This window comes from Mastigoproctus giganteus, chromosome 12 (genome assembly GCF_048544385.1).
Source record: "Mastigoproctus giganteus isolate SK-2022 chromosome 12, ASM4854438v1, whole genome shotgun sequence".
In the NCBI taxonomy this organism is placed as follows: Eukaryota; Metazoa; Arthropoda; class Arachnida; order Uropygi; family Thelyphonidae; genus Mastigoproctus; species Mastigoproctus giganteus.
In genome coordinates, this window is record NC_143586.1 from 136,520,167 (window position 1) to 136,537,310 (window position 17,144).

General features: G+C 38.8%; 1 protein-coding gene across 1 annotated transcript in view; it reads left to right on the forward strand.

Moving 5' to 3' along the window:
* LOC150077446 (serine/threonine-protein kinase BRSK2-like) overlaps positions 1 to 17,144 on the forward strand; it is a 614,186-nt gene that overhangs the window by 494,161 nt on the left and 102,881 nt on the right. Inside the window, exons 12-13 of the mRNA XM_090386750.1 lie at positions 4,572 to 4,629; positions 5,357 to 5,416. Coding sequence (XP_090242876.1) covers positions 4,572 to 4,629; positions 5,357 to 5,416 — 118 coding nt within the window. The remainder of the gene's footprint in view (positions 1 to 4,571; positions 4,630 to 5,356; positions 5,417 to 17,144) is intronic.

Below are 17,144 nucleotides of genomic sequence, written 5' to 3' on the forward strand. Positions count from 1 at the left end.
ATCTCGCTGCCCTTCTCTGTACTCCTTCCGGCAACTCAACATCCTTCCTAAAACGAGGCCTCCGGACCTGTATGCCGTACTGAAGATGTGGCCTGACCATTGCCTTATACAATAGGTTAATAATTTCCTTATCCCTCTAGCAAAATTCCTGAATATCATTAAAAAACCCCATGAGCTGTCCTGACAGCCTATCTGCACTGCTCAGAGAATTTCATATCTGACAGCACAATTTCCCCGAGGTCTTTTTCATTTTACCGTATCCTGAAGTAGTACCAACTGCGTTGGTACTACCTCAGGATACGGTAAAATGTAAAAGGATACGGTAATTAACCCCAGATTAACGAACCAACGCAGTTGGTACGTTAATCTGGGGTTATCGCTATCCATATGCAATACTTTACCTTTTTCAATGTTAAACTTCGGTTGCCATCTGCCTAACTTTTCTGGATCCTGTTGCTGTAGTCTACTGTTATTAACAACCCTGCCAACCTTTGTATCATCTGCAAACTTGGACATTAAGCCTGATATACCTTCATCAATAGCACTGATAAATACAGAAAAGAACAATGGGCCTAACACCGAACCCTGGGGGACTTCACTAATAACAGTCCACAAAGAGCAGTGTCCATTGATTACCACTCTGTCTTCTCCCACTCAACCATCCCTTTATCCATAGCAGCAACTTACCCTTAATCCCCACTGCTCCAATTTTTGTACAACAGTCTTCCAATGTGCAACAATATCAAAAGCTTTCCTGAAATCCAAATATATGATATCAAAATAATTTGTTGCATCCAGTTCCTTTGCGATCACATTGTAGTGTCCAATCAAATTGGTCAGAGAATATTTCCCCTTAACAAACCCATCCTGTGTCTGAAGTATAACTGCAGTCTTGTCTGGATGACCCAGCATTACTTCTTTAACAAGTGACGCCATTATTTTCTGTGAAACAGAAGTTAAACTAACAGGTCTCTAATTACTTGTGTCACCCTTTGATCCCCCCCTTGTAAATTGGGGATACATTCGCACATATTTAGTCGGCGGGGGGCCTCCTCTGAATCCAAAGATGCTTTCAAAATTATGGCTAAGGGTTTTCTTGCTTACTTCGCTGCCTCCCTTGATATTGTGGGGGTGGTATTTAAGTGTTATCTTATTGTATCTTCTCTTTTGTATTATATTAATTTATATTTATTTTATTATATATATATATTTTTTATCCCCTTTTTTTTTGTTTAACCCCTCCCACTTTTACACCTGACTTGATTGATTTCAGAAAATCCCAGACTCACGGGGACCCCAAATATAATAGGTATTCTTCCACTGGACTGGCTGAGTTTCGGAATGACAGACACACACACATGAATGTAGAATATAACATTGTTTATTGACATATCATATATAAGAAGACTTGCAATAACATTTAACTGAATACAATATTTAGTTGGAGACTTGTTATCATACTAACGTTTAAATGTGTATATAATCGTGATATCAAATCAATCATTTCACCAACAATTATCCATTTCTAATACATAATCTTATATATTATAACATTGTGTCTCTTCATGTTCTACATAGGCTTCGATAGGTCATGGTATTCACCTCACACAATTCCTCTCTCTCTACTCCTAAACAGTCCATATAAATGAACGACCTACTATCAGCCAATGAGCTAGCTAACAAATTCATTAAGAGTTCGTTTTTCCAAAATTGTAAGGAAAGTACATTTATTCAATCAAACATTTCCTTATAACCAGGTTAACAGTCAACATTAATCAACCAAATTAAATCGTACCCTTCCAATCAATTAATTCCACAACTCCTTAATAGCCTACCTGTTTAATCAAATCATACTCCAATCAGATATATTCATCTTAACTCAACATTAACAATAATTCCAAATTCAACTTTTAACTTTACACTAGTTAGGAAACCTTTACCCAATCGCTAACAATTCTTAATTACTTAATAGGTCATTTCTTTCTATCAAACATTAATACAGAACTTCACTTCCAATTATATACTACTTACACCTTAATTACATTACTCTTATGCCACCCTCTAGTCTGATTATCTTTCTTTATGTATTACATTAGTACAGTACACTTATACATATTTATCACTTAGACATCCTTCCATAACTATATAGCATTCTCCTATAGTCCTGCCCTTACTAATTTAGGTTCATTTATTCTCAGAAAACTTCCTAACACTTACGTGATTTTCTGGGCTTTTCTCCTTGCTCGGTTTACGTTCCTGTCTGTCTTAGGCGTGGATTGGAATGCAGAAGGTCGTCCATCCGGGGATCACGGTAATCTTTCTGATGTTTCCCTACCGGGTACTACGCGGCTGGATTTAATTCAGGATCCTATATTCCTTCCTAGCCTGCATTTTTTTCCGTGGACTGAGGTGCTTTCCGAGTAGACCAGTCGCTCGACAGCTCATTTGATTAAACTTTACCTCTAGAATTCTCAGAGTGTGTTCTTCCTTTCTCCCTCCATACTGCTTCAATATCTACAAGTGAACATTCCTTCCTACTCTAGTCTTACCTAGAGTTCTTATCACAATTCTCTCGCTACTACTTCCATCTGCCTCAGGACTGCATCCACCACCCAAACTAGATCACGACTCTTTCCGAATCCCCCCAAAAACTCAACTCCTCGAATCTGCTCAGTCTCAATCTTTTTTTCAGACCCTTCTCTCCGTTCTCTCAAAAATCCCTCCGCTTTCTTCCTGGCCAATCGTTGACTTCCACATCATTTCCTTCGTGATTCTTATTCGTCTCCTTTCATTTCCGTGGGCGTGTTTTTTTCATCCTTTATGTCCGAACTTCCGTTGGACTAGAAATTACGAGATCATTCTAGAAGGTAAAACGTAAGTTCCGGTCAACTAAGAAAGTTTCAGGCCTTCTTTGTGACCTCACATTCACATCCATTACTACGTCGCCCACACCTGCTAGAGTCGCACCGTGAAATTTTTAAGAGGGCCACTTCCGCACTCAGTGCCCTTTCTATAGAGTATAAGCTCCTGTCTTAAGTGGGATTCGTTTCGGTCTATTATACTTTTACTGACTCGCTTAAGGAATCCTTTACAACCGAGATATAACTAACTGGGAGTGTCTGGAATAACCTTCGAATTCCAGTGTTTCCTAACCCATGATATTTGAGCTGAAAACTAACTATTTACACTACAATTAATTCTTCCAATATTTAACAAAACTTTATTAAATTATTGTAAGGATGGGTCCTTACAATATATCCTATGCACCCCAGGTGCCTTTCTTGTGTTTAACTTCAGCAATTTCTCTTCCACTTACCTGTCAATTATTACAAAATCATTTAGTTCCCTGTTAGAGTTATATAAACTTCTGGCATCCCCTACACTATAGAATTCCTCATGTGTGAATGTAGATGCAAAATACTCATTCAGTTTGTCAGTAACCTGAGCAGGATTATCAACAGTCTAACCATCGATATGAAGTGGACCAATTTGATTCATTCTCTTCCTTTTAGCGTTTACATAAGCAAAGAAGTCTTTACTGCTTTTATTTGCATACTTAGTCAAAGATTTCTCGTAATCTGCCTGCGCTTGCCTAACCTCCTTTCTGACTTGATTACAGACTAGTTTATATGTACTATAGGATCCTGTGTCGACTGATAATTTATATGCATCCCATGTATTTTTCTTCTCTGCCGTTAGCCACATTAGCATAATAATCATAATAATTACAAAAATGGATTGCAATGTAAGAGTTTCATTTATTTAAATTACGCTTATTACATTTGTTATAATTTATGACTTTCGCTATATGTTGCGCTATATTAAAACTTAACATTCGTATTCCAATTATAACGACCACGCGGAATAAAATGGCACGACCCACTCATTGCATATCATGAGTGAACTTTGATTTTTTAAATCTCCACTGTATGTATATGAATATTATGTTAGGTGTGTATATTAAGTGCCAAAGTAACTAAGGCGTCCGCTTGCTGAACAAAAACCCGAGTTTCCGGGAGAGAAAAAATTGCAACCCTCGCATGAAACAGACTCGGTCAAGTTGTAAAAAAAATAATACTAATAATAAATATGCCTATAAAATTTTCCTAATCTCATTAGCAGGAGTAGAACTCCGTCCTTTTTCCAGCTACTATAGGAGGAGAGTGATTATAACCACTATGTTACTTGTGAGGCCTCCACTCTACAGCACTAACCGTGAGGAAAGAAATATAACATAAATTTCTTTCTTCATATGGTGTTTGAATAGGTGTTAATACTAACATAAAAGGAATTTAATAGGAATATACTATTACAGGTCTGGAGGAAAACACAATGCGCTATTATCCCACAGAATTTAATTCGTTAACTGTTCGAAGTTCAATTGGTACTTTTCGTGAATTGTAAATTTAGGGCTCTTAATAATTTCAGCACATTAACGGCACTATTATTGAAGTAGAAAAATCTGATGATCCAATTTATTGATCAATTCCAATTTTTAAAAACTCAAATATCAAGATTTTATTTTTATTTTATTATTTTATTTAATATTATATATTTTTTTTTTTTCACAGCCGATCCACCAAGAAAAAGGGTTGATACTTGTCAAATTAATGGAAGAGCGAGTGCAAGGTAAGCATATCGACTTTATATCTTATTAGCACTTTTCCAAATACTTGATTAGAAATGAATAGCAAGCCCCCTTTGTGCAAAGAAATATGAATATTTTTAGATCGTTTTTCAGTAATGATTATTTCCAGTCAGAAATAAATTACAAATAAACACTGTAATCCAAAAATTCATTTTCTAAAGAGTCCTAAGATGGACTATTCGAAAGGATACTTCCCGAACCGGTTACGGGGTGATGTAATTACACTCCCCAGCACCACAGGTTTAGACCACTAATTGAGATGCCCTTTCCGGTCAGGCGGTGCCAGCATAGTAGCATCGAGATGACCTGCCAGCTATTCACAAGCTAACCCGTATGCCTCCTGTAGTTGTTATTATGGTCGCGCCAACCATTTTAGTGACCAATCTGCCGATCCGTTTCCAACCTGCACTCTTGAAGTGGTAAATGGTTATTCCTCCAGAACGTTTGATATATATCTTCAACAGAGATCGCTCATTTCACATGGAACAAGGACAAGGAGTAGAGAAAAGAGACAGAAGTCGGAAATTTGCTGTTGTGTTGAACACTATATTGATCACTGAGGCTTCTAATAAGCAATTTTTACCCAATTTTCCTTAATGACACACTTAATGTCACTATAGTTCTCAAAAAATTTTCTTGTTATCCTTGAATTAAATGTATACTGTTAGGTATAATTTTCCTTTGTTCATTGACGTTTATTATATCTAGGTATAGTTTTGATCTTCTGAGTGATGGATCACCTCTCACTCCTAGGAGGTATCCATATGGGTAAGTAAATTTTGCTAATTTGTTTTATTCAGTTTTCAGTTATCCATTACACTATTCAGCGAGAGATATACGTAACTTTCAGAATACAAATAAACTGAAAATAAACGAAAAAGGATGAAGAAACAAAATATTTCGAGATTCCTAACAATTTAAACGTCCGTCTGCGCGGTAGCACAGTGGTATCGTCACAGTCCTCCCCACACCGGGTGGAAAAGGCCCGGGTTCGATTCCCGTCGATGACACGAGGAACTTTAATGGGCTTTTTTCACACCATGGCTGAGTTAGTAGTTCTCAGGCGTAGACAGCAAGGTTCCCCAACCCCCAAAAAATGGGGTTTTTTCGTCTAGCAAAACAGGCAAATCGACCAGAGAACACAGGCAATTTACAGACACAAAACCACAAATGGTATACGTAAGAAATTACGGGTGGCCCTAATATAATAATAATTTGAATTTAAACGTCCTTGTAATTTTAAGAGCAGGGAATCTTTATTGAACACATTGTATATTAAATTATGGTACGTAAACAAAATGAATGTCGGTTTGCCAAAACATGGTAGGATTGCCAGGAATTAATTCCATGATGCGACATGAAGGTCACAAAATTATGAAAGAGCACCTTTGAAATAGTCTGGAAGTTTCATGCTCATGAAAATTATGTAACGACTACAGAGGATGGAAATTTTATTCTAAATTTCAAATTTTTCTTTAAAAGGAGAATTTGCAAAGGATGCGCCTAATCGATAGTTGATTACCCTATCAAATACTCTTTAAATATTCACCCCAATAATAGCTGAATCAGAACACAATTCACGCAGCAATTCCGTTAAACAGTCATTAAATGGAGGAATTATTTATCGTTCATTCATGAATGTCTATCGTAAACATTATTCCCAAACTGCGTCTCAGTTGATTTCTGATTTACTAATTATGCATTAATAAACTTACATTTACACAAAACTCGTATTAGTATGTTGTTATTTTTATCATCATTATTCATGAAACACAACGACTTGCCCTGATATTGCACAACCTCGAATAAGCAACGCTTCGCCAATCAGGGCAACTCGTTGTGAAGGCGTTCGCAACATGAGATGTAACAAAAACGATGCCATTTCGCTTGCTTCTGTGATTTACTACGGACTAAAATGATGCTTTGCACTAACTTGTTCGTTTGTTTTAAGCTTGATAAATAAGCAAGGGTTTCAACTTGAAATCGCATTTGAACCAAGAAAAAGTGTTAGTCAGTATTCTCCTGATTTAAACCTCGGAAATGATTATCTTCATGGCTGACACGGATGAACAATGAAAACGTGACCATTTTTTCAAGAAGCATCGGCCCTGTGGAAATTCTAAAACACCAATGCCGAATTGGTCTGATTTTAAATAAAATTGTGGACATCTCGACAAGCCTTTCTAAACAACCCAAATTTTCATTCTTGACTTAATAAATATATAGAAATAATATTTTCATTTCACAAAAAAAAAGGGTCTGGCATAATACTGCAAAAACCTAACGACAAAGAGAAAGAATACAACTAGAGAGTGAGACAGAGCTGCCACCTTTTCAAAATCTCTGTCACCAAGCAATTTGGGGTGAAGGATGAAGCATGTTTAAGAAAGAAATCCTGAAATTTCAACTATTTAACACATTTCGAGATTACTTTCTATCTAAAAAAATTTCTTAAATATTTAGTTATTGGGAAAAAGATTACTAAGTGAACTTTTGTGATAACTGTTTGCTTGTATGTCTATTTTCCAGTTTGAGACCCTATCAACGGCACAAATGAAAACAGTGGTCAGCAAACTGTTTTATTTCTGTGCATAGTAATGCACAGAAATAAAAATATCATATAATTCTCTGAAGAACACCAATGCCACAGATCCCATAAATTACTTATCAGATTTAGTTTTGAGGATACCTATTTACGTAATGCTTATTTTTATAATAAAATTACATTAACAGTAACATCCAAATTACTGAAGCCGTTGCAACTGTTAACACCAAACATTCTGTGCCGTTGGCGGATGTATGGGCAGATGTTGAATGCTTCGTGATTTTCAGAGCAACAAGAGGTGCTCATACTGAAGTTTACAAAATAAGAAAGAAAATTCAGGGACTTTCTTTGCATTTAGTGACAGCAATCATCACCTAATATTTAATCAATTGCAACACTTAAATATACGGGCATTCTTTTATAATGACTCTGCATAAAACATGCCAGTTTTAAATGGATTAGGATTTTTATTTTAATCCAAAACAAAATTACAGATAATAATTTTGTGTGCTATTTTATGAAATAATATTAGCACTGCTGATATTAGGATGTCCTAAAAAGGCAGTGAGGTAAAAATTACACCACCCTGGATTTTACAGATGGGCTCCCGCAATATCCCGATTTTTCTTCTTCACTTCACGAATTTCCTCCCGGAAAATCTGAATACAGTTAAACTTTGCCAAAGGTTGGCAACACCGCTGAAATAGAAATGAAGATACAGAGGAATTTAATTAAGAATAACACTAGTCAACATATAAAATGTTACGAAAACGAAAATACCCAATCTTGACTAATTTTATGTTGCTGAACATGAAAATCACATTAAAATTTGTCGATTGGCTCTTGTTTTCGAATTACAGTTCGGATCTCATATTAGCGAGTTACTCTACATTATCAACTACGGCTCTCAGCAAAAGGCATGCCAATGCCGCAGTTTCAGTACTACAACACTCTTATCACGTGATAAGTTGTTGTTGCCTCAAATGCGTCTTCAACTCTACTGCAGTAATCCTCGAATATGGCTAGCTACTGGGTGATTTGTGCTCAGTTTGCATTTGTTCTCTGTGAGATTCCTACATTTTGCGCAGTATTTGTGTCGTGTGAGATTAATATGGGCTGTGTTATTACACAATGGAAATATGCTGCATTCAATTCCTCTTGCGTATGCCGTCCACAAAAAAAAAGAAACAAACGCAAACATGGAGAACAGCCTCTAGGTGTACACTATAAGAAGTATGAGTGGCAGATATGTGGTGATTTAAAGGTAATCGCCATTTTATTAGGACTACAAAAGGGTTCCACTAAGTATTGTTGCTTTCTCTGCGAGTGGGATAGTCGTGCCAAGGATATGCCACGACTATCCCACTACGAGAAGAGGAGTTGGCCTCACGAAAATCATTAACACCCGGAATGAAGAACGTAGCATTTGAACCTCTCGTAGATCCAAATAAAGTTTTGCTTCAACCTCTCCACATCAAATTGGGGCTCATGAAAAATTTCGTGAATGTTTTGGAAGTGAACGGTCCCGAATTCACATACTTGCAAGCGAAATTTCCAAAACTTAGTACAGCGAAGGTTAAGGCAAGTGTTTTCATTGGTCTACAAATAAGTCAACTTTCCAAAGACGAACGTTCGAATGTGCCCTTAGTGACAGCGAGAAATCAGCGTAAAAAGACTGGTTTTCTAGGAAATGTTAAAGCCGGCAACTACAGGCAGCTTGTGGAAGATCTCATTACTTCTTACGAAAAACTGGGGGTGCAACCTGTCATTCAAGATACATTTCTTGCACTCACACCTGGATTTCTTCCGGCTAAACTGTGGTGCCGTCAGCGATGAACATGGTGAGCGCTTCCATCAAGACATCGCAACGATGATACAAAAGCAAATGGAATGCCGCCATGTTAGCCGATTATTGTTGGATGGCGAAAAAGGATGCTCCCGAAGCTGAATACAAGCGAAAGGTCAAAACGTCCCGTGTTTGATACAGGTATGTTCGTACCTACATCTCACTGCCATATAAAAAAAAAAAAAAATAGCTTGTATAAATATAAAAAAACTACTTTTTTTTCGAAAACAAGAGCCCATCTGCCATTTTAAGCACTATTTCCGTGTTTAGCACCCCAAAATCTATATTGGTGTGCTAAAATTTTCATGCCCATAATAAGATATGACCCAAAATTTGTTGTTCAGTGTAATAAAACTAGGAATATCAGAGATTGTAATATGCTGAAGTCTACCGTTAAGTTTTGGCAGAAAGGGAACTCAACAGATGTTGCCACCTTGCTGTTTGTTTGTTTGTTATTTGGTTTTTAGGAGCATTAGCAACTAAGGCCATATTGCTCCGGGAATATGCGGTGGTCATTCCCTGACCTTTCCGCATCCTTCGTATTTGGTGGTGACGGGCTCGAACCCCGGTCTAATCAAGAAGCGTGTGGTACGCACTGCTGCTCCTTCCCACCTGGCTACGGAGGCGCCTTGCCACCTTGCCTTGTCCTTCATTAGGTTGAGGGAGAACGTCATCCACTGAGTTTACAATGAGCAGTATCTCCTTAAGCAGGAGTCTCTCTTCCAAGGGTAGGCGATTGTCTATTGTAAGACAGCGAGGTCCCACAGGCTTGACGCAGGAATCCGCCAGGCACACATAACACAGTAAACAAACTGAAGAATAGACACAATATACACTGAAAGGGCAGAATTCATGGGCTACCTGATTCCTGCGCAACGCGACGCTGTCACCTCTTTCGCTAGTGGACGAACCCACCGCTTGACAGGTGTATAGGTACACTGCATTCACGTAGACGGCAATTCGGTGTCAGGATGGATAAACGTCGTAAGTTAATCGACTTTGAAAGAGGAATGATAGTGGGTGCCCGACGCATGGGTCACTCTATCGCGGAGGTTATACAGGAATTGCACTATCCTCGTTCGACAGTATTAAGAGTGTATCGGGAATACGCCATTTCGGAATAATTCTCGCCTGGTGAGATCGGCAAAAGGGCGTCCTTATGAAGAAAGACTTCGAATATGTGGGTTGCAGAGTTTGGAAACTAGACACCTTCGAGGAGATTTGATTGAGGTGTTTAAGGCTCTGAGAGGCATCAGTAAAATGAATGAGGACGAAATTTTCAAGATTACAAATGATGCTAGAACTAGTGGACAAATTCAAGTTACGGGGGGGGGGGGTAATGTTTAGATTGGACTGCAGGAAGTTTTATTTTAGCCAGCGAGTTATAAATTACTGGAATAAGTTGCCTACATGGGTGTTAGAGGCTGACAGTTTGGGGAAATTCAAAGGTCATCTGGATAGTACCTTCGGGTCAGGGAAGCGCATAGGATGATAGGTTTAATTTCATTTTCTTTTATTAATTATTATTATTATTTTATTTTATTTATTTATTATTTATTTTTTTTTTTTTTTTGGCTGGTGCAGCATAAGCCCTAGGCTTTCTTGCACCATGCGGCCATTACTAATACTAATAACATCTCATCGTGGACAGCGCTGTGGGTGGATAAAGGTGGTGGATGAACGTAGCCGTCGACGTCTTTCTGGCATTGTTTCGGCCAACCGGAGAGAGACAGTGGCACAAATCACCGCCGATTTCAACGAGGGAGGTGCCAGAAACGTCTCCACCAAGCCCATCAGGCGAACATTATCCGCAACAGATTATGGGACCCGCCGACCCGCCAGACTCCCATTGCTAACACCATGACAGAGGACTCTACGCCTCAGCTGGACGAAAGAACATCGGCACTGGACCTTGGATGATTGGAGACGGGTCTCGTGGTCCGATGAGTACCGTTTCCAGTTATATCGAGCAGACGGGAGGATGCGTATCCGGCGGAAACCGCACGAAGCTATGCACCCGTCATGTCAACAAAGAACTGTTCAGGCAGGTGAACGGTCGGTAATGGTCTGGGACGTGTTCATCTGGCATACGTTGGGACCTCTGGTATGTCTAGGCGTATACCAGGTAGAAGAGGTGCCCAGCCTTGCAGATCATCTGCGTCCCTTTATGGTCATCGTGCACCCACAGGGCAATGGACTCTTCCAGCAGGACAATGCGCCTCCCCACAGAGCCACAGTATGGAAATACCTGTGGAACGCTTTCACGAACTAGTGGACTCACTGCCTCGCCGTGTGACTGCCCATATCCGGGCGAAAAGTGGGCCTACCCGTTACTAAGTAGGTAGGTATCCTATGATTTCTGTCCACTCAGTGTACTAACGCCAAAAGCCTTAGTTCGTTGGCACTTAACACGTGTATCTAACCTATTTCGAATAACATTTATAACAAATTAAACTCGATAATCAATACACTGAACAAATGTTTTTTTTTTTTGGTAGTTGTTGGCGCATAGGCTTCTGTGGCCATAATGCGCCTCCCAAGGTTTTTGCAGTACTTTGATCCAAGCCCGAGGCGGGAATCGAACCCGCGACCTTTGGTTTGCCAGGCAGGCACTTGACCCACCCGGCTAGCCCGGTCGGCTGAACAAAAGTATCTGTCCAACTGCTTTCATTCCACTCCTTGCATTAAAAATTACAAGATCCAACTCAGGAGTCCCATTACAAGAAATTTATTATTCTTTTTATAGACAGACATAATTATTTTCTTAATTAAGAAAATAAATTCTAAATTAAGAAAAACTTCAGCGTTTTCCTTAATAACTTTAACAGTTTCCTTTATCGTTTTAATAAATGCATTGAATAAAAATGTATTAATTTTTTACTACAGGATACTTACATTTTAAATGTTGGAATAATATTTCTTAAAAACTTAAAAAAAAAAAAGGTTTCTTAAAATACAGCTTAAATTTGTTCCTAAAATGAAAACATTAATTTCTCTCAAAGTCGCCTACTTCCTAAATTGGACATTGGGTATCTTTGTGCTACCCAATTTCGATATATACCACAAAGCATTTCATTACAAGTTTTCTATCGCCCTATCATAATTTCCGGATTAATACTATTTATGTTTAAGAATTACTTCATTTGACATATTTCGTAAACATTTGTCATCATGGTTGCTAAAAATTATTTATCTTCAAAGTTAAGTGCAATTCAGGCAACCTTCTAATTACGTTCTTCGAGGGCATCTACTCTACACCTCAATGAAGTGTAGGGTAGATGCCCTCGAAGAAATTAATATGAGGGGTCCGTCAAGCTCTCAGCTGCCCAACTCAACGCCAGAGCTCACTCTTGTGCATCAGGCAAAACAGAGGCAATCTCCAAGGCAATGCGCTGGTCCCACAGGAATTAGTTATTGTTGGTGACTCTATTGTCAGGGAGACGCATAATATATTGTGTAAAAAGAATGTCTGCGCGGGTAGCACAGTGGTATCGTCACCATCCTCGCCACACCGGGTGGAAAAGGCCCGGTTTCGAATCCAGTCGATGACGCGAGGAACTTTAATGGGCTTCTTTCACTCCGTGGCTGAATTAGTCGGTCTCAGGCGTAGACAGCAATGTTTTTCTCCCCCAGAAACTGGGGTTTTTTTCGTCCAGCAAAACAGGCAAATCGACCACAGAGTACAAGCAATTTACAGACACAAATATGGGTTAATGTAAATAATTACGGGCAAACCTAAAATAATATTTTTTTTTTTTTTTTTTGTGTAAAAAGGATAGATGGAACAGGACCAGGGTATGTTTGTCAGGGGCAAAAGTTGATGATATTGTAGAGCAGTTATCATTTTTAAAGGGCACGAAGGGTGATATTGTTGTACACGTTGGCACCAATGACATTAATGACTAGGAGATCTGCAGATTTACTTAAGAAGTACAGGTCAATGTTGAAAAAAAGTCGTGAGTTAGGGTTTAATTTGAAAGTGCCTGCAATTCTCCCCAGACACGATAGGAGGGAATATATGATGAGAGCCTTGTCAATCAATTCGGCCCTGGAGAGATTGTCAGGGCTCATGGGGTAGAATTTTTTTCAGCGTGGCCTGTGCTTGTTAACAGGAGAGACTGCTTCTACAGGGATGGGATACATTGAAATAGAAAGGGTGCAAGAGTGTTTGCTGATGCTATCGAGGCAGCTTTAGGTAAGTTGGAAAACTACTAGCTTGGGGGATTCACAGACTTAAAGGTCAAAAGTAGCCGCAGCCAGAGGTGAAGGTGATCCTTGCACTACTTCTATTAGAATAAGCAGCGGTCTGGAACGAGGGGTGCAGGGGTTTCGGGAACTTATGACAGTCATGAAACAAAAAAATACATGGGCTGTGTTATGGTAACTAAGAATAAGAATAGATGTGTGTATACTTGAATGTACACCAATGCTAGAAATATAGTAAATAAATTTGATGAATTTGAAGTGCTGATCAAGACATAAAAGGCGGATATTGTTGGGATATCAGAAACATGGTGTCACACAGATATTAGGAATGCAGAATTCGAATTTGGGGAGTACAATGTGTACAGAAAGGATAGACAGGATAGGAAGGGAAGAGGGGTAATTCTGTTAATTAAGAAAAACAAAAAATCTAAGGAAGTGCATCCAGTTGCCATAGATTGACAGTGCATTGTTGAGTCAGTTTGGTGTGACATAAGCACTGGGAAAGCAAAAATAACAGAAGGAGTGTGTTATAGGCGTAATGACTCGAATGAGTACAACGAATAATTGTACAGAGAAATAGAATGGGCTAGTAAATCAGAATGTCTTATAATGGGGGATTATAACTTCTCAGATATTGACTGGAACTTGTGGAATGGTCACTCGCGCACTAGCAAGAATTTTGTGGAATTATTGGATGATTGTTGATCTGGTTATCAGCAGTGATCATTCGTGTATTAGGAATTTGCAGATAAAGGAACCACTAGGTGGCAGTGATCACAGTGTACTGATGTGGGATTTACTTAAAGATATAATTACCATCAGGGGTAAAGGTAAGGTTCTTGCTTCAGTTAAAGTGACTACAATGGTCTCAGACAGTTTTTAAATTCTGTACAGTGGGACCAACTGATGATGCTGCCAACAGCACATTCTAAGTTGGAAGCATTCAAGGAATTAATGTTGTAAGCTACTAGACTTTTCACACCGATTAAGCAATATTGTTCAAGGTTTAGGTCTAAATGGTTGTCAAATGAACTAATGAGACTCGTGGCAGAGAAGAAAAATGCATTGGATGCATAAAAATTATCAGACGACACAGAAGCCTATGGCAGATATAAGCTAGTCTGTAATCAAGTCACAAAGGAAATTAGGCAAGCGAAATAATCACAGACCAAAGATATCTCGTAATCACTGGTCTGTGATTACGAGATATCTTTGGCAAAAGATGCTAAGAAAAACAGCAAGGATTTCTTTACTTATATAAACTTTAAAAGGAAGAGGATGAATCAGATTGGTCCACTTGATATCGATGGTTCGGCTGTTGATGATCCTGCTCAGATAGAGAACAAACTGAATGAGTATTTTGCATCTACATTCACACATGAGGAGTTATTAAGGAGGGAAATTTATCAAATCGTAACAGGGTGCTTAATAATTTTGTAATAACTGAGAGCAAAGTGGAGGAGAGATTGTTGAAGTGAAACATAAGAAAGGCACCCGGGGTGGATGGGATCTATCCAATTATATTAAAGGAGGCGGCAAAGGAACTAAGCAAACCCTTAGCCATAATTATGAGCGCATCCTTGGACTCATGGGAAGTCTCCACGGACTGGAGATGTCAAATGTATTCCCAATTCACAAAGGGGGATCGAAGGATGACACGAGTCATTACAGACTAGTTAGTTTAACTTCTGTTCCGGGGAGTCACTGGTTCAAGATGCATTGCAGGATCATCTAGACAAGACTGCAGTAATAATTCCGACACAGCATGGGTTTGTTAAGAAAAAGTCTTGTCTGACAAATTTCATTGAATACTGTGATGTGCTTACAAAGGAACTGGATGCAAAATATAATTTTAATAGCATATACTTGGATTTCAGGAAAGCTTTTGACACTGTTGCGCATGGAACACTACTGTACAAATTAGAGCAGAATGGTATTCAGGGTAAGTTGCAACAATGGATAAAAGCGTGGTTGAGTGGGAGAAGACAGAGAGTGGTAACCAATGGACGCTGCTCTTCGTGGACTAATGTTATTAGTGGAGTCCCACTGGGTTCGGCGTTGGGCCCACTGTTGTTTTGTATATTTACCAATGATTTTTATGAAGGTATATCAGGCTTAGTGTCGAAGTTTGCAGAAGATACAAAGTTGGCAGGGTTGTTAATGACAGTAATGGAATTTATTAATGGCAGTGTGCTACTGCAACAGGATCTAGAAAATTTGGGCAAATGGACTGAGAAGTGGCAACTGAAGTGTAACATTGACAAGTGCAAAGTACTGCATATGGGTAGACATAACCCCAGAGGACCGTACCAACTGTGTGGTACTACACTTAGGGTGACAGAAAATGAAAAAGACCTGGGAATAATTATGCAGTCAGATATGAAGTTTTCTGAGAAATGCAGACAGGCTGCAAGAGCAGGTCATGGGGTTTTGTCAATGATATACAGGAATTTTGCTAGCAGAGACAAGGAGGTGATTATCCATTTCTATAAGGCAATGGTCAGGCCACACCTTCAGTACTGTATACAGGTTTGGAGGCCTCGTTTTAGGAAGGATGTAGAGTTATTAGAACGAGTACAGAGAAGGGCAACAAGAATCGTGAGAGGAACAAAGGGTGCGCTTATGGAGAAAGGCTTAAGTTCTGCAAGTTGCAGCATATGGAGACTAGGCACCTGCGAGGTGATCTGATTGAGGTGTATACAGGAGCGGTTTAAGGTCGGTTGAGGCCCCGGGCGCAGAAGAAAATATTGGGACCCTTAAAAAAAAGAGAGAGACGGGGAAAATAAAAATACATGTTAACCATTTTTTTAAATAAATAAAAAATATTATGTACTATTAATGTTTTATTTCCAATAAAATTTGAATATATGTATAATATAATTAATAATAGCATAATAATAATCACAAAGTTTTGAACTAATAGTTGAACATATTAGTTCAACTATTAGTTGAACTAATATGTTCAACTAATTTGTTGGGGTTTTGCGTGGGCCCTTCAGAGGTCGGGCCCAGGGCGCGCGCCCGGTGCGCCCGCCGTTAAATCCGCCTCTGGGTGTATAAGACCTTGAATGGGTTCAGCACGCTGAATTGTGATGGGATTCTTCCGCTTGCTCAGATTACGAACCTAAGGGGACATAAATTCAAATTGAGGAAAGACAGTTGTAGAATAGATGTTCGGAAATTTGCCTTTAGCCAGCGTGTGGTTAATTGCTGGAACAAACTTCCAACTGTCTACGAAAATTTTTATTTCTCAGAGCAAACTAAACTAAAATTACAATTAATTAGCTTTCGGCTGAGTGGACAGCCTTCTTCAGATAGAAAAATACTTTGAATGGCAGTTAGAATAGTATTTTTCTATCTGAAGAAGGCTGTCCACTCAGCCGAAAGCTAATTAATTGTAATTTTAGTTTAGTTTGCTCTGAGAAATAAAAATAAAAATTTTCGTAGTATGAATCCAGAGCACGTAGGCCTCTTTCATTACTTCCAACTGTCGTTGTGGAAGTTGATAGCTTCACTAAATCCAAGGAGGAACTGGACAAACTTTTAGAGGGAATGGTTGTTTTTTTTTTTTTTTTTTTGGCTGATGCTACTTAAGCTCATAACGCTTGCTTTCTTGTATCACATGCCTCTATTACTATTATTATTACCATGCAGCAATTGCTCCATGTTCGGAACAACTCCATCCTCATAAAAAAAAAAAATAAATAATAATAATAAAAAGTTCACAATTACTTCAATCTATCCATCAATATTGTACGGTTCCGAAATTTGGGCCACAGCAGTTCCCACTGATATGTAAAGAATTTACACAGGGAGGGTACGGGCTTCTGAAGTGGGATAATACCAATCTCTATCACAATCCCGGGATCACTACCAGTGAACTGGCAGCCGCATTTCCA